The 20,691-nt window shown below is 43.1% G+C and overlaps 1 protein-coding gene across 1 annotated transcript in view; it reads right to left on the reverse strand.

Moving 5' to 3' along the window:
• Positions 1 to 20,691, reverse strand: part of PDZD7 (PDZ domain containing 7) — a 170,731-nt gene that overhangs the window by 132,680 nt on the left and 17,360 nt on the right. Inside the window, exons 4-8 of the mRNA XM_030204729.1 lie at positions 18,741 to 18,915; positions 15,016 to 15,192; positions 13,172 to 13,319; positions 4,809 to 4,869; positions 1,208 to 1,708 (exon numbers count right to left, since the gene is read on the reverse strand). Of these exons, the coding sequence (XP_030060589.1) occupies positions 1,208 to 1,708; positions 4,809 to 4,869; positions 13,172 to 13,319; positions 15,016 to 15,192; positions 18,741 to 18,915 (1,062 nt within the window). The remainder of the gene's footprint in view (positions 1 to 1,207; positions 1,709 to 4,808; positions 4,870 to 13,171; positions 13,320 to 15,015; positions 15,193 to 18,740; positions 18,916 to 20,691) is intronic.

Genomic DNA, 20,691 nt, shown 5'->3' on the forward strand with positions numbered 1-20,691 from the left:
CAAATGCAGCAAATAAATAAATAAAAAATGAGTTTAATAGCTGTATCCAAAGCCTCTTCTTGATCTGGTGTTAGTTTTGGGCTTGCTGCATGTTAAAATCCTGCATTATAACACTTGCTACCAAAATGTGTTAAAGCTTTGTACTTAAGAGCTGATGTCCCTAATCTGCCACACAATTTAGCAATGAAAGTGCTCTGGGTGCCTCATCTGACAGCTGTTGAAAGAAGCGCCTTCATGCCTCCGCATATCTCTCTCTTACTTGGCATTTCACCAGTTGCATTGACATTCTCTCCACTTGCATAAGCTCAATCTTCCTGCCACCTCACATCACATCATCAGCGTAGAAGCACTTAACTAGACCTCTGGAGGTCATTTCCATGGTACAGTCCTTCAGTTGAGCTAACGTATGTTATTGTCAAGTCAGCTAATGCTGTAGGAAGACCATTTGCATTTTTGACCTCCACTTTTCAACTCATCCCTACTCCCCGACTGCATTTGTATAATTTTATGCACTAGTGATTTAACATCGATGTTAATGCATAACTGCAAAATTCTAATACATGTTATAACTTTACTGTGCATTTTAAATTTGCTTTAAATTGCTAATGTGGTTTAGGAAATAGGACTGTTTGTGTTCTGCCAATTCTAGGTTAGGAGTTTTCAGTGCCTCCTACATGTTTCAATTTATTTTAAATTTAAAAAAAAGTCACTAACATTATAAAATTTAATATTGTTGTGTGAATATTTGACTTTACACAAATCAATTCATTTTTAAGTACATAAAATCAACTTATGCATGTAAAAAATTAAATGAATCAAAACGAAAGATACAGGTGCCCATTTCTATGCTGGGCTGAAAAGCCAAAATCCATCACTTTAGGTTTTGATTTTTTTTGTTACATTTGTACCCCGCGCTTTCCCACTCATGGCAGGCTCAATGCGGCTCACATGGGGCAATGGAGGGTTAAGTGACTTGCCCAGAGTCACAAGGAGCTGCCTGTGCCTGAGGTGGGAATCGAACTCAGTTCCTCAGTTCCCCAGGACCAAAGTCCACCACCCTAACCACTAGGCCACTCCTCCACAGTTTGCCTAGTAATGGAGATTACTTGGTGGTTCTCGTGAGCAAACAGCCATTTTCTCTCTCGTTAATATTTGTAAGACCATTGATTCCTATAAAGAAACAAAAACTGGAATTGAAAGTACCTACCCCACACAGTGAGATAGCTCTGAGATCTCTTGATGGGCTTAGTTGGCTTGCTGAGTGCTAGTAGTAATGACGTTTTCAGAGAGCCAAAATTCGAAACCTCCCCATTTGAGGGCTGACTCTCCTTCATAGTAGGTGGGGAGTCCTTAAAGCTTTCTGACCTAATGGCCGTGTCTTTCAATAGTACAGTTGGTCGTACAGTTCTCTGGGATTCTGGGGTAAATCTCCCAGATTTCTGAACTGCATCAAGATCTAAAGGACCAGCTGGTGGCAGCTGTAGGTCCGTCTGAATGGCAGTCTCTGCCCTGTCCAGCAAACCCTCCTGGAGAGCGTCCTCAGTGGAAATACAAACATCCACCATGCCTCCTTCAAACTCTGCCGTGCTAGAGACGAGGGCTTGATGAAATCCGTTCATGGAACTGTAGGGCGTTCCGGAAGAGTAGGAGGATATGGAAGAACTGGTTTCAGAAGCTTGTGACAGCTGTTGCAGTTGGCCATTTGTTACTGAAAAAGGGAAGGAAGAGAGAGAGTTGTTTAGGTCTTGATGGGATAAAAATTCAAATACGTACAAAAGAACACTAAGCAGGAAATGGATATGTCAGGGGTTTTGTAGAGTGTCGTGGGATCCCCACAGCCAGTTCGGTTTATTTGATGATATCCACAATGAATATGCATGAAATAAATTTGCATATACCAGGTCTCTAGGAATGCCCATATAGGTGTTTTTTAAAGATTTAGCTCATACCTTTTTCAGTAGTATCTTATTCAGGTAAAGTAGGCAATTCTCTATCACTAGAGGGTTTACAATCTAAGGGCCTGAAACTACTACTACTTAACATTTCTAAAGCGCTACTAGGGTTGCGCAGCGCTGTACAATTGAGCTGGCTGGCTCAATTGCTAATATTTAGCAGCAATTAATCAGATTGTGCCACTTAATATTATCACTTAGTGCCATGGCATTATCCAGTCAAATATTCCGACAGCCACAAGCTGGATATTAGTGAGTAAGTTTGTAACTGAGGCAATGGAAAATTAAATGACTCACCAAAGATCACAAAGAGCATCAGTGGGATTAGAATACTAGGGAGTCCTTTTACTAAGATGCGCTGAAAAGTGACCTGCGCTGATAAGTACATAAGTAATGCCACACTGGGAAAAGACCAAGGGTCCATCGAGCCCAGCATCCTGTCCACGACAGCGGCAAATCCAGGCCAAGGGCACCTGGCAAGCTCCCCAAATGTACAAACATTCTATACATGCTATTCCTGGATGTAGACGCGTGTATCGGATCAGCGCACCTGCAAAAAGGCCTTTTTTTTGGTCAAAATTTGATGTTTGGCAAAATGCAAATTGACATGCATCCATTTTGGGCCTGAGACCTTACCGCCACTCAATTACTTAGTGGTAAGGTCTCACGCATTAACTGGGTGGTAATCGTCAGTGCACGTACAATGCCGATTACCACCTGGTTAGCACCACGTGCCGGAAAATAAAATATATTTTCCGGCATGCGTAGTGGGTGCACATAAAAATGAAATTATCGCCCGGACCATGGGGTAGCCGTGTAGTAGTTCTGAATTGGCGTATGTTGGGTGCGCATAGGCACCTATAAGGCTTAGTACAAGGGCCACTAGTTTTCCTGGCTCTCAAGTCTGCTGCTCTACCCATTAAACTACTCCTCCACTCCATGCATATTCACTGTGGACATCATGAAAACCCAGCTGACTCTGGGGACATATGTAAAATGCCCAAAAAAGAAGAACACCAAAGTAGACCCATATGTCACAAATGCAGAGAAAACACAGTGGGAATGACTAAAGGGGTGAACTAGAAATTCATCAAAGGATGCCCTTTATTGAGCAGTGGTGCACAATTTACATACATTGAAGAAAATCAGTTGTAGACAGGCAATGGCACTCAACGCAGGCCGTATTTCAGCGTTAAAATCTTCATCAGGAGTCCTAGCAACAACTCTGAAAAAAAGAGGTGTCTCTGTGCTAATGATTTTTCAGATTGTGCTCCTATGGTAATAACTCACTCAGTGAAATTCTTTCACAACTTTGCAAACACACGAAACAATTCAACTAGGACTCCTCATGAAGGGCTTAATGCCGAAAACACAGCCTGTGATGAGTCTGTTCCCTCTGTATAACAGATTTTCTTGAACGTTTGTGAATTGAGCACCATTGCTTAATAAAGGACATCCTTTGAGGAATTCCTGGTTCACCCACTTGGTCATTCTCACTATGTTTTCTCTGTGATAAATAAAATGCCACCATTTCACCTATAAACACCCTGGACAACAAATGAATGAAAAATAGCCCACTGTTTAGACGCAAAGAACTAGCTGGAAGAGGATTATATGAGTCTGTCACCTTTAGGTCTCTGTTCAAATCTGACTGAGGCCAGGAACCCCAGAAGTCATTACCTTGTTAAATCGATGCAGTAGGTGTAGCACTTTATAGCTGCTGCTGATCAAGAACATATATGTGGAAAGTCTCATAGTGGATAATTTATTAAGGACACAAACACATGTCCTACGGCTCTATTCAGTTTGCTTTTGGAGATGAATGACATCCTCTTTCCTTTGCAGGGAAAATATTTATACAACGTCAACTGTATCTTGAGTTTCTCTGGAGCCTATGGAAATTGGTCTTCCTCAGAAAGGGTTCAAATGGAGGCCAGAAAAAGGGGTGATTTACCACATGAAGATATTATGAGGTTGTCTACCTGCCTGAATGTCTCTCCATCTCTCTTTGAAGTTAGAATAGTGGTTCAAATCTGGTTCTGAGAACCCCTCGAAACAGGCATGCCCAACAGTAATATTCACAAGATATTTGCATATGTTCATAGTGAGAACAAGGCTCATTTCACATTTCAGCTACCTGGAGTTCAGACTTGAGTCTGAGGAGGGACAGAGGGGAAGGGCCAGATTACAGAACCATTGCTTACGGAAAAATAAGTGTTCCTAGAATTTTCATCAATGACATTTTAAAGCCCATTTTAGATGGGCCATGGAGAGGGGAATGGAGATGTCCACATCCCAATGTGGAGCTTGTTGTCAAATATCGAGAAGGATGCCAGCAAAAATCCCTGCAGAAAAAGACCACCACAATCTCTTCAATGAGTGTTGTGCAGCAGGGAACATCACGGGTTCCTCCTCCAACCTAATTCAGGCCCACTATCTCTAAAGGAGCCTATGATAGGATAGGTACCCCACTTCCATCCAACCCCCTGGGAAAAGGAACCACAACACTCAACCTCTCCCCTCGCCCCCTATCCCCCCTGACAGCAACATCCAATCCCCTTCTACAACAAGAGCCAGCATTTTTTGGAAGCATGACCCTAGTGGTAATACTATGAGACTAGGGGGTCAGAAGCATCCTTTTGAACCCATGTTCTAATGGGACAGGAGCATCTCAGGATCATTCCTGGCCCCTTAAGACACCAGAGAGCCCCCCCCCCCAAGGGAATGGAGGACTGGATGCTGCTATCAAGATGGGCCTGGGGGTTATGGCTCATTGGGAATGATAAGCTGTGGTAGCAGTGATCTAACCTCTGGAGCTGCAAGAACAAAGTCCATGAGGGAACCTGTGCAACTTACATTTGTTCAACCAGCAATACTCAGCCACCATTTCCTTGTAAGCAGGATACATGCCCGTCTCCTAAATATAAATACAGGTTAAAAAAAAGAAAAAAATATATATAACGCAGGCACACAAAATTACTCATCAAGTTACAAGACAGTGACATTCACCTCAAGACAGAATCTGATCAGAGGCTTTTTTTTTTCTGTTGTTGTTAAATAAATAATTTATTCCTGTTAGCTCTGCTTACAGCAGAAACTATATATGTGATGCCTCGAGTAAGTGGCTTCGCAATGTCTCCGAATGAAAAAGCAGCTTGCCCGCCATTCTCTTCGGTTCCATGGAACTGATGTAATTAGGACAAGCTCCTTTATTGTGTGAAGATGTTAAATGACATTAACTGGAAAATGTAAACACGTTAAAAAACAGAAAAAAAAAGCACCCTGGCTTTCTCCTGCCCGTATTGTTTAAAGGGATGTAAGAGCTCTAGATTCCAAGCCAGAGCACTTCCAGCTGAACACCGGTTTCTAGAGTGAGATCGATGTATTAATTTATTTATTTTGGTGCATTTGTACCCCACATTTTCCCCACAAGAGCAGGCGCAATGTGGCTTACATTAATTCATAAGGAAACGATACAGGACAGAGATGGCACAGTTACGGATTATGACAGGAGGGGAAGGAACATGGGATAACACAGGGGGAATGTTAGGGGCATAGCATCCGGCGAATAACCGTGCACAGTCAACAAAAGAGAGAGGTTAAACATGGGAGTTGCCAGTAGAATAAGCCTTGTCGAATAATTTAACATGCACAGAACGGTGTCCATCATTTTGGTTTTTGCTACAAGGACTTCTATGCAAATAAGCCTGGTAGCAAATAGTGTATATGCTTTCTAATGACTCGTTGAGATGGAGATCAATGTTTGCACTTAGTAATTACGTATTCAGAGCTAGTGAGCTACTTATTACACTTTTTCATCTCAGTTTTTCAATAACAGTGAACTGAATGAAATTTCACAAGAGCAGAACTATAAAAAAACGAAAAAAGAGAGCTATTTGCAAGTCAATATTTGAATTTCACTTGCTGAAGTTGTATGCAAGGGTAACTTCATAAGGGACTTTTGGAGTGGAACGGCTGTTTTGTGTGTCTAAATGGCTTATTACAAAATCACTCCACAGAGCGTGCACGTAAAGGAATGCACTATGACAAGAAGGTATGCATTTGTATACAACCTGTACGCAGGCGTGTTTGGGTGCAGTATGGGTCGCAGGCATAGCCAGACCTCAAATTTTGGATAGGCCACTGGGCAAACTGGGTGGGCACATGTTCCTTAGTCTCCATGGCCCTCCCCCTCCCCCCATACCAAGTCAAAACTTTACAGTAAATACCTGTGCTGGGGGGGGGGGGGGGGATCCACAATGTTTACCACAGATGCCCTACAGTTGTTTTACATTAGTTTTGCAACAAAAAAAGTACACAAGGGTCTTGAAAATTGGGACAATCCGAGAATGTTTATTCAAGAAAAACCCGACGAAGGCCGTGTTTTGGCATGAGTCCGCCTGGTCAGTGGTCAATAGAAAAGCCCAGATTCTTTTGATAAATAGATGACGCCAAAACCTTCAGTCTTCATATAATCATCTGTTTCACAGAAGACAGAAGCAGCTGTATTGATTGTCCAACAGAATAAAGAACGCTGTCAGTAAGCAGTAAGGTTTTGGTTTTGTCTACCTCAGGGCTCTGTCTTGGGATCTCATCTTTTCTCCATCTATACTTATTCCCTTGGTGGTCTAATCTTCTCCCATGGTTTTCAGTATCATCTTTATGCTGATAACTCCCAGATCTACTGCTCCACACCAGAAATTTCAGCAGGAATTGAGGCCCAAGTCTCAACCTACCTGTCTGACATTGCTGCCTGGATGTCTCACCACCCTCTGAAACTAAATATGGCCAAGACCTAGTTTCTTATCTTTTCTCCTAAACCCACCTCTGCTCTTCCCCCATTCTCTCTCTCTGGATAACACTCTTATCCTTCCTGTCTCATCAACTTGTAACCTTGGGGTCATCTTTGACCCCTCTCTCTCTTTCTCTGCACATATCCAACAGACTGCTAATTCCTGTTGTTTTTTTCTCTATAATATCACCAAAATTCATCCCTTCCTTTCTGATCACACTACCAAAACCCTTATCCACACTCTTATCAACTCACACTTAAACTACTGCAACTTGCTTCTCACAGGTCTCCTACTAACCTACCTCTCTCCCCCTTCAATCCATTCAAAATTCTGCTGCGCGACTTAGATTCCACCAGTGTCACTACACTTACACTAGCCCTCTCCTCAAGTCACTTCATTGGTTCTCTATCCATCTACGCAAACTCCTCTTATTGACTTACAAGTGCATTCACTCTGCAGCTCCTCAGTACCTCTCCACTCTTCCCCGGAAACTCTGTTCATTGGGTAAACCTCTCTTATCTGTACCCTTCTCCTCCACTACCAACTCCAGATTCTGTTCCTTTTATCTTGCTGCACCTTACGCCTGGAATAGACTTCCTTAAGCCAGTACGTCAAGCTTCATCTCTGACCGTCTTCAAACCTAAGCTGAAAGCCCACCTTTTTGAGGCTGCTTTTAACTCCTAACCCCTATTGACTTGTTCAGGACCCATGTCTATTTTATCATTCTCACCTTAAGCAATTACAGTATCTCTTATTTGTCCTGTTTGTCTGTCCTGATTAGATTGTAAGCTCTGTCAAGCAGGGACAGTCTCTTACATGTTCAAGTGTACAGTGCTGCTTACGTCTAGTTGCGCTATAGAAATAATAAGTAGTAGTAGCAGTAGTAGCAGTAATGTAAGCTCTCCAAGGACAGGAAGATACTTTCTGTACCTGAATGTAACTTGCCTTGAGCTACTACTGAAAAGACATGAGCTAAATCCATTTCCTGTGAGGCTTTAAAAATGAGTAAGCCACTGGATAAAACGGACATATATTCAGTGGTGTACTGGAGCCGGCTCGCAAGAGCCGGTTGTTAACTTTGCTTCCGACTTGCGAGCTGGTTGTTGAAACACGCGAGCCGGCTCTCCTCCCTCCCTCCCTCCGGATCCAGTCCCTCACGTCACCGACCTGACTCTTCGAATTCTTCGGGGCAGGCAGTCTTGCCTGCCCGCTGCCAGCGCTGACTGTCCCCCGCTGGCGCTGCCAGTTCGTGCTTTAAAAATGGCCGCTGAGACTTCCAGAGGCGGCCTCGTGAGACTTCTGCTGAAGTCTCGGCGGCCATTTTGAAGTGCGAACCGGCAGCGCCAGCGGGGGAGAGTCAGCGCTGGCAGCGGGCAGGCAAGACTGCCTGCCCCAAAGAATTCGAAGAGTCAGGTCGGGTCGGTGATGTGAGGGACCGGATCCGGAGGGAGGGGGAGGGAGGAGAATTCGCCAAACAACTTGGGAGGGGGTGGCAAGGGAGAGAAGGTAGTCGCTGGGCATTTGTGGATGGAGGGGAGAGAAGGGTCGCTGGACATGGGTGGATGGAGGGCAGGGGAAAGGAGGGTCACTGGGCATGGATGCATGGAGGGCAGGGGAGAGGAGAGTCGCTGGGTATGGGTGCATGCAGGGCAGGGGGAGAGAAGGGTCACTGGACATGGGTGGATGGAGGGCAGGGGAGAGAGAAGAAATGCTGGACATGGATGGAGGGGAGAGAAAGTGAGGAAGGAGATGAGATGAGGGAAAAGGAAGAGAGGAGAAAAACTGCACATGGATGAAGAAAATAGGCAGAAGCTGAGGACCAGAAATGAAGAAGAAAGGAAGAAAGAAATAAATGGAAAGGAAGCCCTGGAAATGGAGTTAAGAGGACAGATAGCAGCAGAATCGGATACTGGGCCAGCATGATCAGAAAAACAGTCATCAGACAACAAAGGTAGAAAAAAAATCATTTTATTTTCATTATAATGTTTGGAATATGTTCACTTTGAGAATCAGGTGCTGAACATTAAAAGTTTATATTTATTTACTTATTTATGGCATTTTATCACACATTAAACATTAATTAGATTGGAACCTGGGATCATTTAATTTTTTTTTCCTGGAGTAATGCATTGCCACCCCCCCCAGGCTCTCTCCCCGGCTATAGCCAGCTCTGCAATTTGGGGGGGGGGGGGGGGGGAGAGCCTGCTGTTAAACATTTACCAGCACACCATTGCATATATTTCAAACACACTGAAATTATCCCATGTATTAGAGCTTTGCATTTTCTTTTATTTTGGTATTTCATATTGTTTCTAGGTTTTTAAAAATTGTATTTGGACACAGAGGTAGTTGTTGCATGTTGGGATGCTTACGATCTGTTTCAAAGTCTGTGCAGGAGTATGTTGTTCGTTCTTAAGCAGCTATCCAATCAAACTGTTTCCAGTTAAACACATAGAATATAATACAAAGGGACGGAAGCTCTCTGTAGTAGGAGACTAAGGAAGGACTAAAGTCCCTTAAATAAGTCTCTTAAATAGCTGGGACTAGATGAGGGTCTGTGTTTAATGTTATGCATAGAATAAAGGTGCGGGGTGGGGATGCACTGCTTAAAAATCGAAAGTTGACGGAATGTAATAGCTCGCCCACATTTCGAACTTATAGTAATTTGAGTCTGTATGTAATTCTGTTGTAGACGCATCTTCTGTATTGACCTCAATAAAAATTGTTGAATGTAAAAAAATTGTATTTGATTTCATTTCAGAAGTATTTTGTTTCAGGTGTTTTCTTCATTTTTATGTCTCACCTTTGTTAAACAGCATGCACTAATTAAGAAGTACGAGCTATGTAAGGAGTAGTGAACACCAAGCAAGAATGCCGAGTGCGGTGTTGGAATTGTGCACATTACTGGTAACACAATGTAGAAACCAGAATTATGTTTTTTTCCTCTTATCGTTCCATTTTATTTATTGCATTTGTATCCCACATTTTCCCACCTATTTGCGGGTTCAGTGTGGCTTACAATACATTATGAATGGTGGAAATACAGTTTGTTACAACTTGGTTATGGATTACATTGTGAGGAGTTATGCGAAAACAAAGTCAAAGTATCATTAAGGCAATAGAACAATGGAGAAGAACAATGGAAAGAAATAACGGGAAACTGATAGGGCAGCTAAACAATAGTAGGAGAACATTCGGTATAACATTTTTCTGTGATTAGAGGTATAAATGTGGTGAAATTACGGGGGATGGGAAATTCAGAAGGGAGTCTATTGTTGCATTACTGCTGTTGGGAGATTTTAATCTGCCGGATGTAGATTGGAAGGTTCCGTCTGCAAAATCGGAAAGAAGTAGAGAGATTGTGGATGCTTTCCAAAGTGCTCTGCTCAGACAAATGGTGAACGAACCCACGAGGGAGGGAGCCACGTTGGATCTGGTGCTCACGAATGGGGATAGTGTGTCAAATGTCCGAGTGGCTGCACACCTGGGAAACAGTGACCATCAAACGGTTTGTTTTGATGTAACGGCTCATGTGGACGGCGGCCACTCCAAACTCAAAGTCCTGGATTTCAAGCGAGCTGACTTTAACAAAATGGAAAAATACCTGAGGAAGGAGCTGATGGGCTGGGAGGACATACGAGAAGTGGAAGGACAGTGGTCCAGGCTAAAAGAAGTAATAAACAGGGCCACAGACCTTTATGTAAGGAGGGTAAATAAAAGCAAGAGAAAAAGGAAACCGATATGGTTTTCAAAGCAAGTGGCTGAGAAAATAAAGGCTAAAGAGTTAGCGTTCCAGAAATACAAAAAATCTCAAGTAGAGGAACACAGGGAGGAATACCGGATGAAACTGAAAGAAGCCAAGAGAGAGGTACGTCTGGCGAAGGCGCAAGCGGAAGAACAAATGGCTAGAAATGTACGGAGGGGAGACAAAAACTTCTTCAGGTATATTAGTGAAAGGAGAAAGACTAAAAAGGGGATTGTGAGACTAAAAGATACAGCAAAACGCTATTTAGAAAATGATGAAGAAAAAGCCAATTTACTAAATAGATACTTTTGTTCTGTTTTTACTGAAGAAAATCCTGGGGAAGGACCGAGAGGGACTGGCAAAAGTACACCTGAAAACGAAGTGGATAGAGCACCGTTCACGGAAGAGAGTGTATATGAACAACTTGGAAAGCTAAAGGTGGACAAAGCCATGGGGCCGGACGGGATCCACCCCAGAATACTGAGGGAGCTCAGAGAGGTTCTGGCGGGTCCTCTTAAAGATTTGTTTAATAAATCCTTGGAGACAGGAGAGGTTCCGAGGGATTGGAGAATGGCGGAGGTGGTCCCTCTTCACAAAAGTGGGGATAGGGAAGAAGCTGGAAACTACAGGCCGGTAAGCCTCACTTCGGTTATTGGAAAAGTAATGGAAGCCATGCTGAAGGAAAGGATAGTGAATTTCCTGGAAGCCAATAAGTTGCAAGATCCGAGACAACATGGTTTCACCAAAGGGAAGTCGTGCCAAACGAATCTCATTGAATTCTTTGACTGGGTGACGGGAGAATTAAATCAAGGACGTGCTATGGACGTCATCTACTTAGATTTCAGCAAGGCTTTTGACACGGTTCCCCACAGGAGGCTCTTGAATAAACTAGAAGGGCTGAAGATAGGACCCGAAGTGGTGAACTGGATTAGGAACTGGTTGACGGGCAGACGCTAGAGGGTGGTAGTGAATGGAGTTCACTCGGAGGAGGGAAAGGTGAGTAGTGGAGTGCCTCAGGGATCGGTGCTGGGGCCCATTCTGTTCAATATATTTGTGAGTGACATTGCTGAAGGGTTACAAGGTAAAGTTTGCCTTTTTGCGGATGACACCAAGATTTGCAACAGAGTGGACACCCCGGAGGGAGTGGAAAACATGAAAAAAGATCTGAAGAAGCTGGAAAAATGGTCTAACGTTTGGCAGTTAAAATTCAATGCGAAGAAATGCAAAGTGATGCACTTAGGGAGTAGAAATCCAAGGGAGGCGTATGTGTTAGGTGGGGAGAGCCTGATAGACACGGACGGGGAGAGGGATCTTGGGGTGATAGTATCTGAGGACCTAAAGGCGATGAAACAGTGCGACAAGGCAGTGGCCGTAGCGAGAAGGTTGCTAGGCTGTATAGAGAGAGGTGTGACCAGCAGAAAAAAGGAGGTTTTAATGCCCCTGTATAAGACGTTGGTGAGGCCCCACCTGGAGTATTGTGTTCAGTTTTGGAGGCCGTACCTTGCGAAGGATGTTAAAAAAATGGAAGCGGTACAAAGAAAAGCTACGAGGATGGTATGGGAGTTGCGTTCCAAGACGTATGAAGAGAGACTTGCTGACCTGAACATGTATACTCTGGAGGAAAGGAGGAACAGGGGTGATATGATACAGACGTTCAAATATTTGAAAGGTATTAATCCGCAAACGAATCTTTTCCGGAGAGGGGAAGGCGGTAGAACGAGAGGACATGAAATGAGATTGAAGGGGGGCAGACTCAGGAAAGATGTCAGGAAGTATTTCTTCACGGAGAGGGTGATGAACGCTTGGAATGCCCTCCCGCGGGAGGTGGTGGAGATGAAAACGGTAACGGAATTGAAGCATGCGTGGGACAGGCATAAAGGAATCCTGTGCAGAAGGAATGGATCCACAGAAGCTTAGCTGAAATTGGGTGGCAGGGGGAAGAGGGGTTGGTGGTTGAGAGGCTAGGATGGGGGAGGGCAGACTTATACGGGGTCTGTGCCGGAGCCGGTGATGGGAGGCGGGACTGGTGGTTGGGAGGCGGGAAATACTGCTGCACAGACTTATACGGTCTGTGCCCTGAAAAAGACAGGTACAAATCAAGGTAAGGTATACACATGAGTTTATCGTGGGCAGACTAGATGGACCGTGCAGGTCTTTTTCTGCCGTCATCTACTATGTTACTATGTTACTATGTTACTAACAGTGTGTGTGGACTTCATGTGTTTTCATCCTTGCAGTAAATCTTATCAAAGAGATGAGTTTTCAATGATTAGAAATGTTCCATTTAGAAAACAGTATGAAAATATCATTGACATTTCCTATGTCATTTCAAATGACTGCTCATCCTTCAGATATACGTCTGTTGAACAAGACCATGAGATATTTTGACAGACACCACTATATATTCATGCTTCACTCCTCAGTGATCTTATTCAAAGTAATCTGATTTTCTTTCTATTGCATTATTGCCTGACAGAAGGGATCTAGACGAGGCACTTTTGATTCAACATTTGTCTTTTCTTCTGTTATCTGTCCAATCTCTTCTGTAGATATTAGATGCCCAGGGATCAGGTTCATAAAGTCAACACACAAGAGTATATAATAATGCAATACATTGTCTTCATGGTCACCATGAGTCAACATGGACTTGACGGCATGTAACTACAACAACTTTGTCTTACCTTGATAGTTAACATGATATGTGTTTGCCCCTTTAGCACTTCCACTGCCTTGCTATGGCTTATGTCTTCAAAGTTGACTCCATTGGCTGCAAGGACTTGGTCTCCAACCTTTATTCCATTCTGCTCCGCCAACCCTCCTGGATCCACTCTAACAACAACCAGAAGACCAATTAGAATTTAATGTCACATTTATATGCTGCATTTTACAAATGCGTTTTCTTTTGAGGTGAATCACTACACCTTTACGCTAGTATACATCATGAGCAATAAGAAAACATAACAAGGAAGTAAATATCCTTAAAAACCTGTTTAAAAAAAGATACATTACCATCCCGACATATATAAATCATGAAACCATTACAAAACAATTCGTATACGTTCATAACAGAAATCAAACTCTCTTGCTCTGCTCCTGTTTTTGTCTTTCTCTAAATCTCTTTTATTTATTAGGCTGTCATCTTTTCTCAGCATTCTGATTTTATTTCAAAATATCATAACCCCATGTTAGTCAATGCCTATCTGTGTACAAAGTCAAGTCTCCAGCATCAAATGAAAATATAAGTAGCAAGTCACAAATTTTAGCTTGCTAGGTACAGCATTCCACAGCTGAGGTGCTCTTCCAGTTAATGTCCAGGCCTGAGCTGGGACCAGCTTGATCTCATGGGTCAAGGGGATCTGTAGCCTTAAGTTTTGGCTAGATTATAACTGTCTTTTTGGAGTACATTGATAGACCCTTTCAAGAAGATATTTTGGAAGGGATCCTTTCAAAATTCTAAAAGTCAGTGTCAGGGTATTAAAGGTACAGTACAGTCTTGATTATCTGACCTTCACTAATCCAACCATCTGACATATCCAATAGACCTCATGTGACATCATCATATTTATTTCTATTAAAAATCTCTGTTTTAGAACAATTTTTGAAAATCGGGAATTCTATGGCCTGTGCTTATGCATAGTTTTCTGTATTATCCGACTTTTCATTTATCCGACAATGGGTCGGTCCCATTTATGTCGGATAATCGAGACTGTACTGTGTTCAGTAAGTTGCACATTAAAAAAAAAACCTTTTTATTTTCAATTTCAAATACTGACATATTTTATAAGTATGGACATCATAACTCTGCCCAACTTCAGCCACACTCCACAACAGGAAATACCTACTGGTAGCGAACATAAGTAAGTGCTGCCTTGCAATCGCGTCTACTTTTATAAAATTCTATAGCTTTTTCGGCATTTAAAACAGGCTTCACATATGGAAACACTTTTATATAAAATTAGTTCCCCCTCTCCCAATGCATAGATCATATCTCCCTAGCAATGAAAATCATTTGCTCCTGTATCCAACGCTCAAATTCCATTGTATCTGAAAACCATTTTAAGACCTAGTTCATAGTAAATGACTTCCTTAGGTACTTTTCAGGGTGTTTTGGATGCTTCTTTTGAGGGATCCCGTGATCACAAGTTGAACATTTGAACAAAAAGACACTTAAATGGTAGTGGAGGAGTGGCCTAGTGGTTAGGGTGGTGGACTTTGGTCCTGAGGAACTGAGTTCAATTCCTGGCACAGGCAGCTCCTTGTGACTCTGGGCAAGTCACTTAACCCTCCATTGCCTGCCACATTGAGCCTGCCATGAGTGGGAAAGCGCGGGGTACAAATGTAACAAAAATAAAATAAATTAAAAATGCTGTTCACAACATGACACAATTTATTGGACAGAGACAAGCTTGTGATAATTACCAACCAGTGTCAAGTGGCCTTTTATGATTTACTGCACTGTGATAGGTTGTTTATAGATTCTTTTCAATAGCAAGTGGCAATGATTTCTGTTAGAAGTTAAACCTACTTGGAAACAAAAAGCCCCAGTCCAAATTCCTTCCCTCCTCGGATATTAAACCCCAAGCAGTAGTCATCTGAGGTTGTGTAGAGATGAACAATTCTTCTTACACCATAATCTGAAACGCTCTCAGATGGAGTTGATCTTCCCTTTTCCACTATGAGTCGTCTGTTTAATATGTCAACCCTAAAACAAATACAAACAGCAATACCTATCATTGTATATTACAATTGAAGAAGTGATTATTTTGCAAACATTTGTGCTCAATGTATACTTCTTGTGGCCCAGGGAAGAAAATCCAAGGTTCATAACACTCTCTTCTCGTAGGCCCCAGGAGGTGCTACCCATGCATGTCATACTGCTGTCTCTGCCTAGGCCCCAGACAGTGGATCACCAGGCAAGCACCAACTCCTGTCCTCTTGGGCCCAAGGGAAGGTATCTTTGGCCTTTATGATATAGCGCTCCCCTCCCCTCGCAGGGCAGGTATAATAGGTTCAGTCTGTCTAACTTTTCCTTCTAGCTGTCTTTTATAGAGGACTCTGGGACCACAATCACTTCATAAAAATGAGAAAATCTTTATCATTAGTGTAGTAAAAAAAAAAAAAAATCTAAATAAGGTAGCTTTGGCCTTCTCTTATCCATGAGGTACTTATTTTCCCATCTGTACAACAACTTCTGCTCCTGTTGGAATTTTGTACGACTGCAGAGTACAGAATTTACGCTGTCTCTTCTTCATGGCCACTATGGTGGGTGGGGGTTTCCAGCTCAGTACAGTCCTGGGAATGTCTGTCAACAGAATAAATGTTATACAATTGCTAATCACGCCAGCTCATTACTCCTCCTGCTTCATTCTCCCTCATCCTTCCTGCTTATTGTTTTCCCTCCCTTTATCGCTCCTCTATTGTAACTCCTCATGCAAAGGGGATTTTAATAGTAGTGGTAGTTTGGCAAATTAGAACAACTCAAGAGTGCCAAAATAATTCTCCACCTCACCACTGAATGTTGGAAAGGGGCCTTTGGATCAAGGTTTATGTTCCAGTCACTGGAAGACCTATTGAGATTGACAGACTGTAGTGGATTGAACCATTTTGCTATGGTAATCCCCTCCAAGAGTGACCACAGTAGTACTCTACAGGGCGTTGCTGAGTGAATCTCGGGAATATTCCAATTTGAGTGTTTAGTTTTTGAGAAGAAGGTCAATCTTGTTTTTCTCTCAAGGTGTTGGAAGTTTGGGAAAAAAAAAAGAGAACCTATCTTTTCTCCCTTGTGTCTCTAGAATTCTATAATGAGTAGAGGGGGCCGCACAGTGGAGTCCCTGTGGTGATGCTTCTGATACTGAACTGTTAGTAGCTGTTCCTTAGGGATCCATCAGTGGAGAGGAAAGTGTTTCTGCTCTGAGGGTACAAATCTCACACTCTGGGTTTGTCTCTTATAGGGAGAAGAGACCCTGATCTGAGGTCCAGGAGACAGCAAATGTCTATGCAGGAGTGGGAAGAAATGTGTGTTGGGAGTCTATCCAGAGGTACTCAGCCAAGTGGGAACTGAACAGTATGCTGTACCTGAAGTCCAAATGAGTCCAGAAGAAGAGAGGTGTATATTATCATCATAGCTAAGAGCTTTGATTCAAGGCCTGAGACTTTGGTTCAGGATCTAAAATGGGAGAAAACCTTACAGGCCCATGACTTTAATCTGAACCTCAGTGTGACTGCAGAACTCATGGTCTGTTGTGACATTCATGCAGCAGAAAGAGGAATGGGCGTAGGTGGAAAAACAGAGTAACATCGTTTAGCAACATGGTGGTCACAGATGTTTTAGTGAAAAACAGAACAAGATAACTCCTCAGGAAGATGACTATTACGTCTTCCAGGAACAGCTAGTCTATTGTTAGCTTTTCCAGTAAATACTAACCAACTCATTACCATAACCAATCAGTGTTAACCATTATATTAGAATATCCAATAAATGGGATTATTGTCAGATTACCTATGTATGACCTGTTATGTTAATGAGTGTATATAAGTGATTGTACTTCCAACTTCAATGGAGAGAGACAGTCACAGCCAGTACCTTTGTGCAAGTAGGGCTGCTCTCTCTCATGAGAAACCAATCAATTGAACCCTATTGCTTTCTCATAAGTAGTCTTGAATCTTTTATTTCTGCAAATTGGCTTTAGCTGGTAATTTGGGGTGAGGGCGAAAAAAGACCCTAAAATAAAACATTAGAGACTCAGACCCAGAAGAACACTTATGTGTAGCTGTGGTACTGTACTACCATAAGCAATTGATTGCACATATACTTGAAGAATAATAAAAGTATTTGATCACTTATATATTCTTTGGCGTCTGAGATATAGCAGTACTTTCGTATAGCAATGTTCTGTACTCCCAGTGAGATATCATTGATCTGCTAATTGTACAAATACTTGATAAGCAATAAGGTATCTAATAAAGAGCAAACTGATGCAGCCTTGGGTGATTTATTTCTTCCTAGGTATTGGGAGGGATAAATGTACCCTAAAAAAAAAATACAGAGGTGAAAAGAAGCAAAGAGGAGCGATTCAAGCATTTGGAGGAATAGGTACTACAGGGGTCCTTAAGCAGTCAGGGGAGCCCAGTCATAGAAGGGTGCGTAAAAAGTGTCAGAAATGGATCTATTTTATGCTTACTTTATAGAGATGTCGGTACTTCTTATAAAAGACTCTCAGAAGTACCCTCAGTAGCGCATAAATGTTGTTGCATAAATTTAGATTTGCTCCAAAACACATATGCACGTTCCCAATGCATGTTTGTGAATATTTTATAAAGCAACTTCATCCACACTCCACCCAGAGCCCCCCCCCCCCGGAATGACTATGCACAGAGAGTGTGAATGAACGTGCTGTCTTTCAGTGCACCCCCTTTTTATGCTTATGTACCCATTCAAAATTTATAATAGCTATTTTCCTCATGTAAAACATAGTATTATAAAATATTTTCCACACATAGAGTAACGCTTCCCAGTTCGAAGGGAACCTCAGGCCCAAAGAAAGGGAAGGAGGGTGTCCTAGAAGAGTGTAGCAGTCAGGATGAGAAAGTCTGATCCACAATTTACACTGGCACCATTTTCACACTCTGACTTTGAAGAAACTTGTCCCGTGAAAGACTATCTTAGAACACCAAAACTATGTCCGACATTTCACCTTGACCTAGTTCATCAAATGCTTTTCTTCCTTGAAGTGGAGAATTCCTACCATGGGTTGGCCAATGTCCATGAGACTGCCCTGGAATTGAGTGATATCCCTCTCTAAGAGAGAATTTTAGGGGGAGGGGCACATAGGTGTTAGAATGGGTGTGCTACAGAGGCCAACCAAAATTTTGAGCCAAGCCCAGCTTTCTAGTCGCTGCCACTTTCTCACCTCCTTCTGGAAGCAAAAAGGAAATGGATTCAGCACCAGCGCCTACTCAGGCCTAAGAGGGAAACTGGGGGGGGGGGGGGGGGGGGTAGAGAGAGGGTCAGCGGAGCATGTAAGTAATAATTAGAAGGTTAGGATTTTAGTTTGTAAAATGCAGTCCAATCAATCATCATTTGTTAAAATGTTTTCACTGGGTCAATATTCACCCTAGCACAAGTACTTGAGAACTCATGCTTTGCTCCTAAATGAACTTGACATGCTCGCTTTGACCCACAGAAGAGATGCATTGTGGTTTTTGTATACCCACAGCCAGTCAGGAGAATGCAAGGGCAGCTCTGCTTACCATGTGGTCTTTTCCCTGGAGAACTTAATCCCTGGAACCTTTCCCATTCGTCTCACCATCATCCGCAGGCGATTGTTACCAGTCAGCACTTTCACAGCGCTTCCCATGGTGATACTTTCCAAACTGATGCTGTTCACCTCTGTGATTTTATCCCCCACACTCAGACCTGCCTGTTCTGTAAACAGAAGGAACACAAGAGTCCAGCTAAAATGTATTCTTTTGGTAGCCCTGGATGTTAAAAGCCAATGATTTAGGCGATTACTCCGAATATAACCGCATAAATTGTTTCACATATTGACTTCACATTGTTCTGGAATTCCAAGTTTCACCAAAACGATATCTTAATATTTTACTGAACTTTTTCAGTTTTGATAATTTACACCTGTTTTCCCATTTACCTAATAAAGAGGCCCTTTTACTAAGCCGTGTAAGCATCTACACGTGTCGAACATGTGACAAAATGGAGTTACTGCCCGTCTCCTACATGGCTCTTCTGGTAATTTCATTTTTGGCGTGCGTCTCAAAAATATTTTATTTTCGGGCACGCGTAACGGACGTGTACCAAGTGGCATTTGATGCACGTAGGTCATTACCGCCCAGATTATTTACTGCTAGGTCAATGGTTGGCGATAAGGTCTCAGACCCAAAATGGACACAAGGCAATTTTGATTTTGCCACATGTCCATTTTCAGCATTAGAAAAAAAAAAGGCCTTTTTTATAGGCATGCTAAAAAAAATGGATCAGCGCGCGCCTAAAACCCGCACCTACACTACCACAAGCCATTTTTCAGCGCACCTTAGTAAAAGGACCGGGTACTGATTTGTTATGAAATTACCAACCCAGGAAACAGTCATGTATTGTAGCACTGAAGCTGAAGTAATTTGTAAAACTCACTCCAGACATATAGAGGGGGTGGGGGGAGTCATTCTGTATAATTGCCTAAAGTTAGGTGCTGGGATGATGTGCATTCAACCAAATGGGAGTTGTGGGCACAACTACCATTATGGGATAGCAGCATAAATCTGCATTTATACACCTAACTTTAGGTGCGGGCACACTTATGCTAGCTCAATGGCTGGTGTAAATACTCACGCCTATGTGTAGGCCATTAAGCATAAAATGCTAGTTTTCTATATTCTGCGTGCGCATTTGCCTGACACGCACCTATCCTGTCCATGCCCTTCCAAGGCCCATGCAGGGCCGCTGAGAGACTGGGTCGGGCCCGGGGCCCTGCCTCCGCTGCCCCCCTGAGGTCGCCGCCGCCGCCGCCACTCCCCCTCCCCCTCCCCCCTCCGTCCGCCACCAGGCCGGGCCCCCTGCATTGAAATCACAGCGCCTCTCATCTCCCTGTGAAAGCGCTGCAGGCAGCAGATCGCCTCCTTTCGACCCTCCTTCCCTCATGTCCCGCCCTCGCGCAAGTTACGTCAGACGAGGGCAGGACACAGGGAGGGAAGGAGACCTGCTGCACTTTCACATGGAGGTGAAAGGCGCTGTGATTTCAATGCAGGGGGCCAGCCCGGTGGGAGACGGTCGACGACGGAGGGCGGGTGGGACTCCAACGCCGGGCCCCCCTTGGAGGCCCAGGCCCAGGGAATTTTGTCCCCCCCTGCCCCCCCTATCGGCGGCCCTGGGCCCACGTCCCCTTGAAGTAGCACATTCTAGAATTTGAGCGTGCATCTTATAGAATACTGACTATGGGCAGTTACACATAAAACTATTAATTAGTGCCAATTAACAATTATAGCCAATAATTGGTGGTTAAGGCCAATTGACAGCATTAAGTTGTGAGAACAACTAACCTTATTCTATAACTTAGGTGCTAGTCGGAAATGTGGGAGTCCAACTTCCTAGAATTAGGAGGATGTAGGAGATATTTCAGATTAAACTACTGACACATAAATAAGGGCTTGGAGCCTTTTATATAGTCTATACTTCCTTGTTGGCATGTTC

This window comes from Microcaecilia unicolor, chromosome 5 (genome assembly GCF_901765095.1).
Source record: "Microcaecilia unicolor chromosome 5, aMicUni1.1, whole genome shotgun sequence".
Classification (NCBI taxonomy): domain Eukaryota; kingdom Metazoa; phylum Chordata; class Amphibia; order Gymnophiona; family Siphonopidae; genus Microcaecilia; species Microcaecilia unicolor.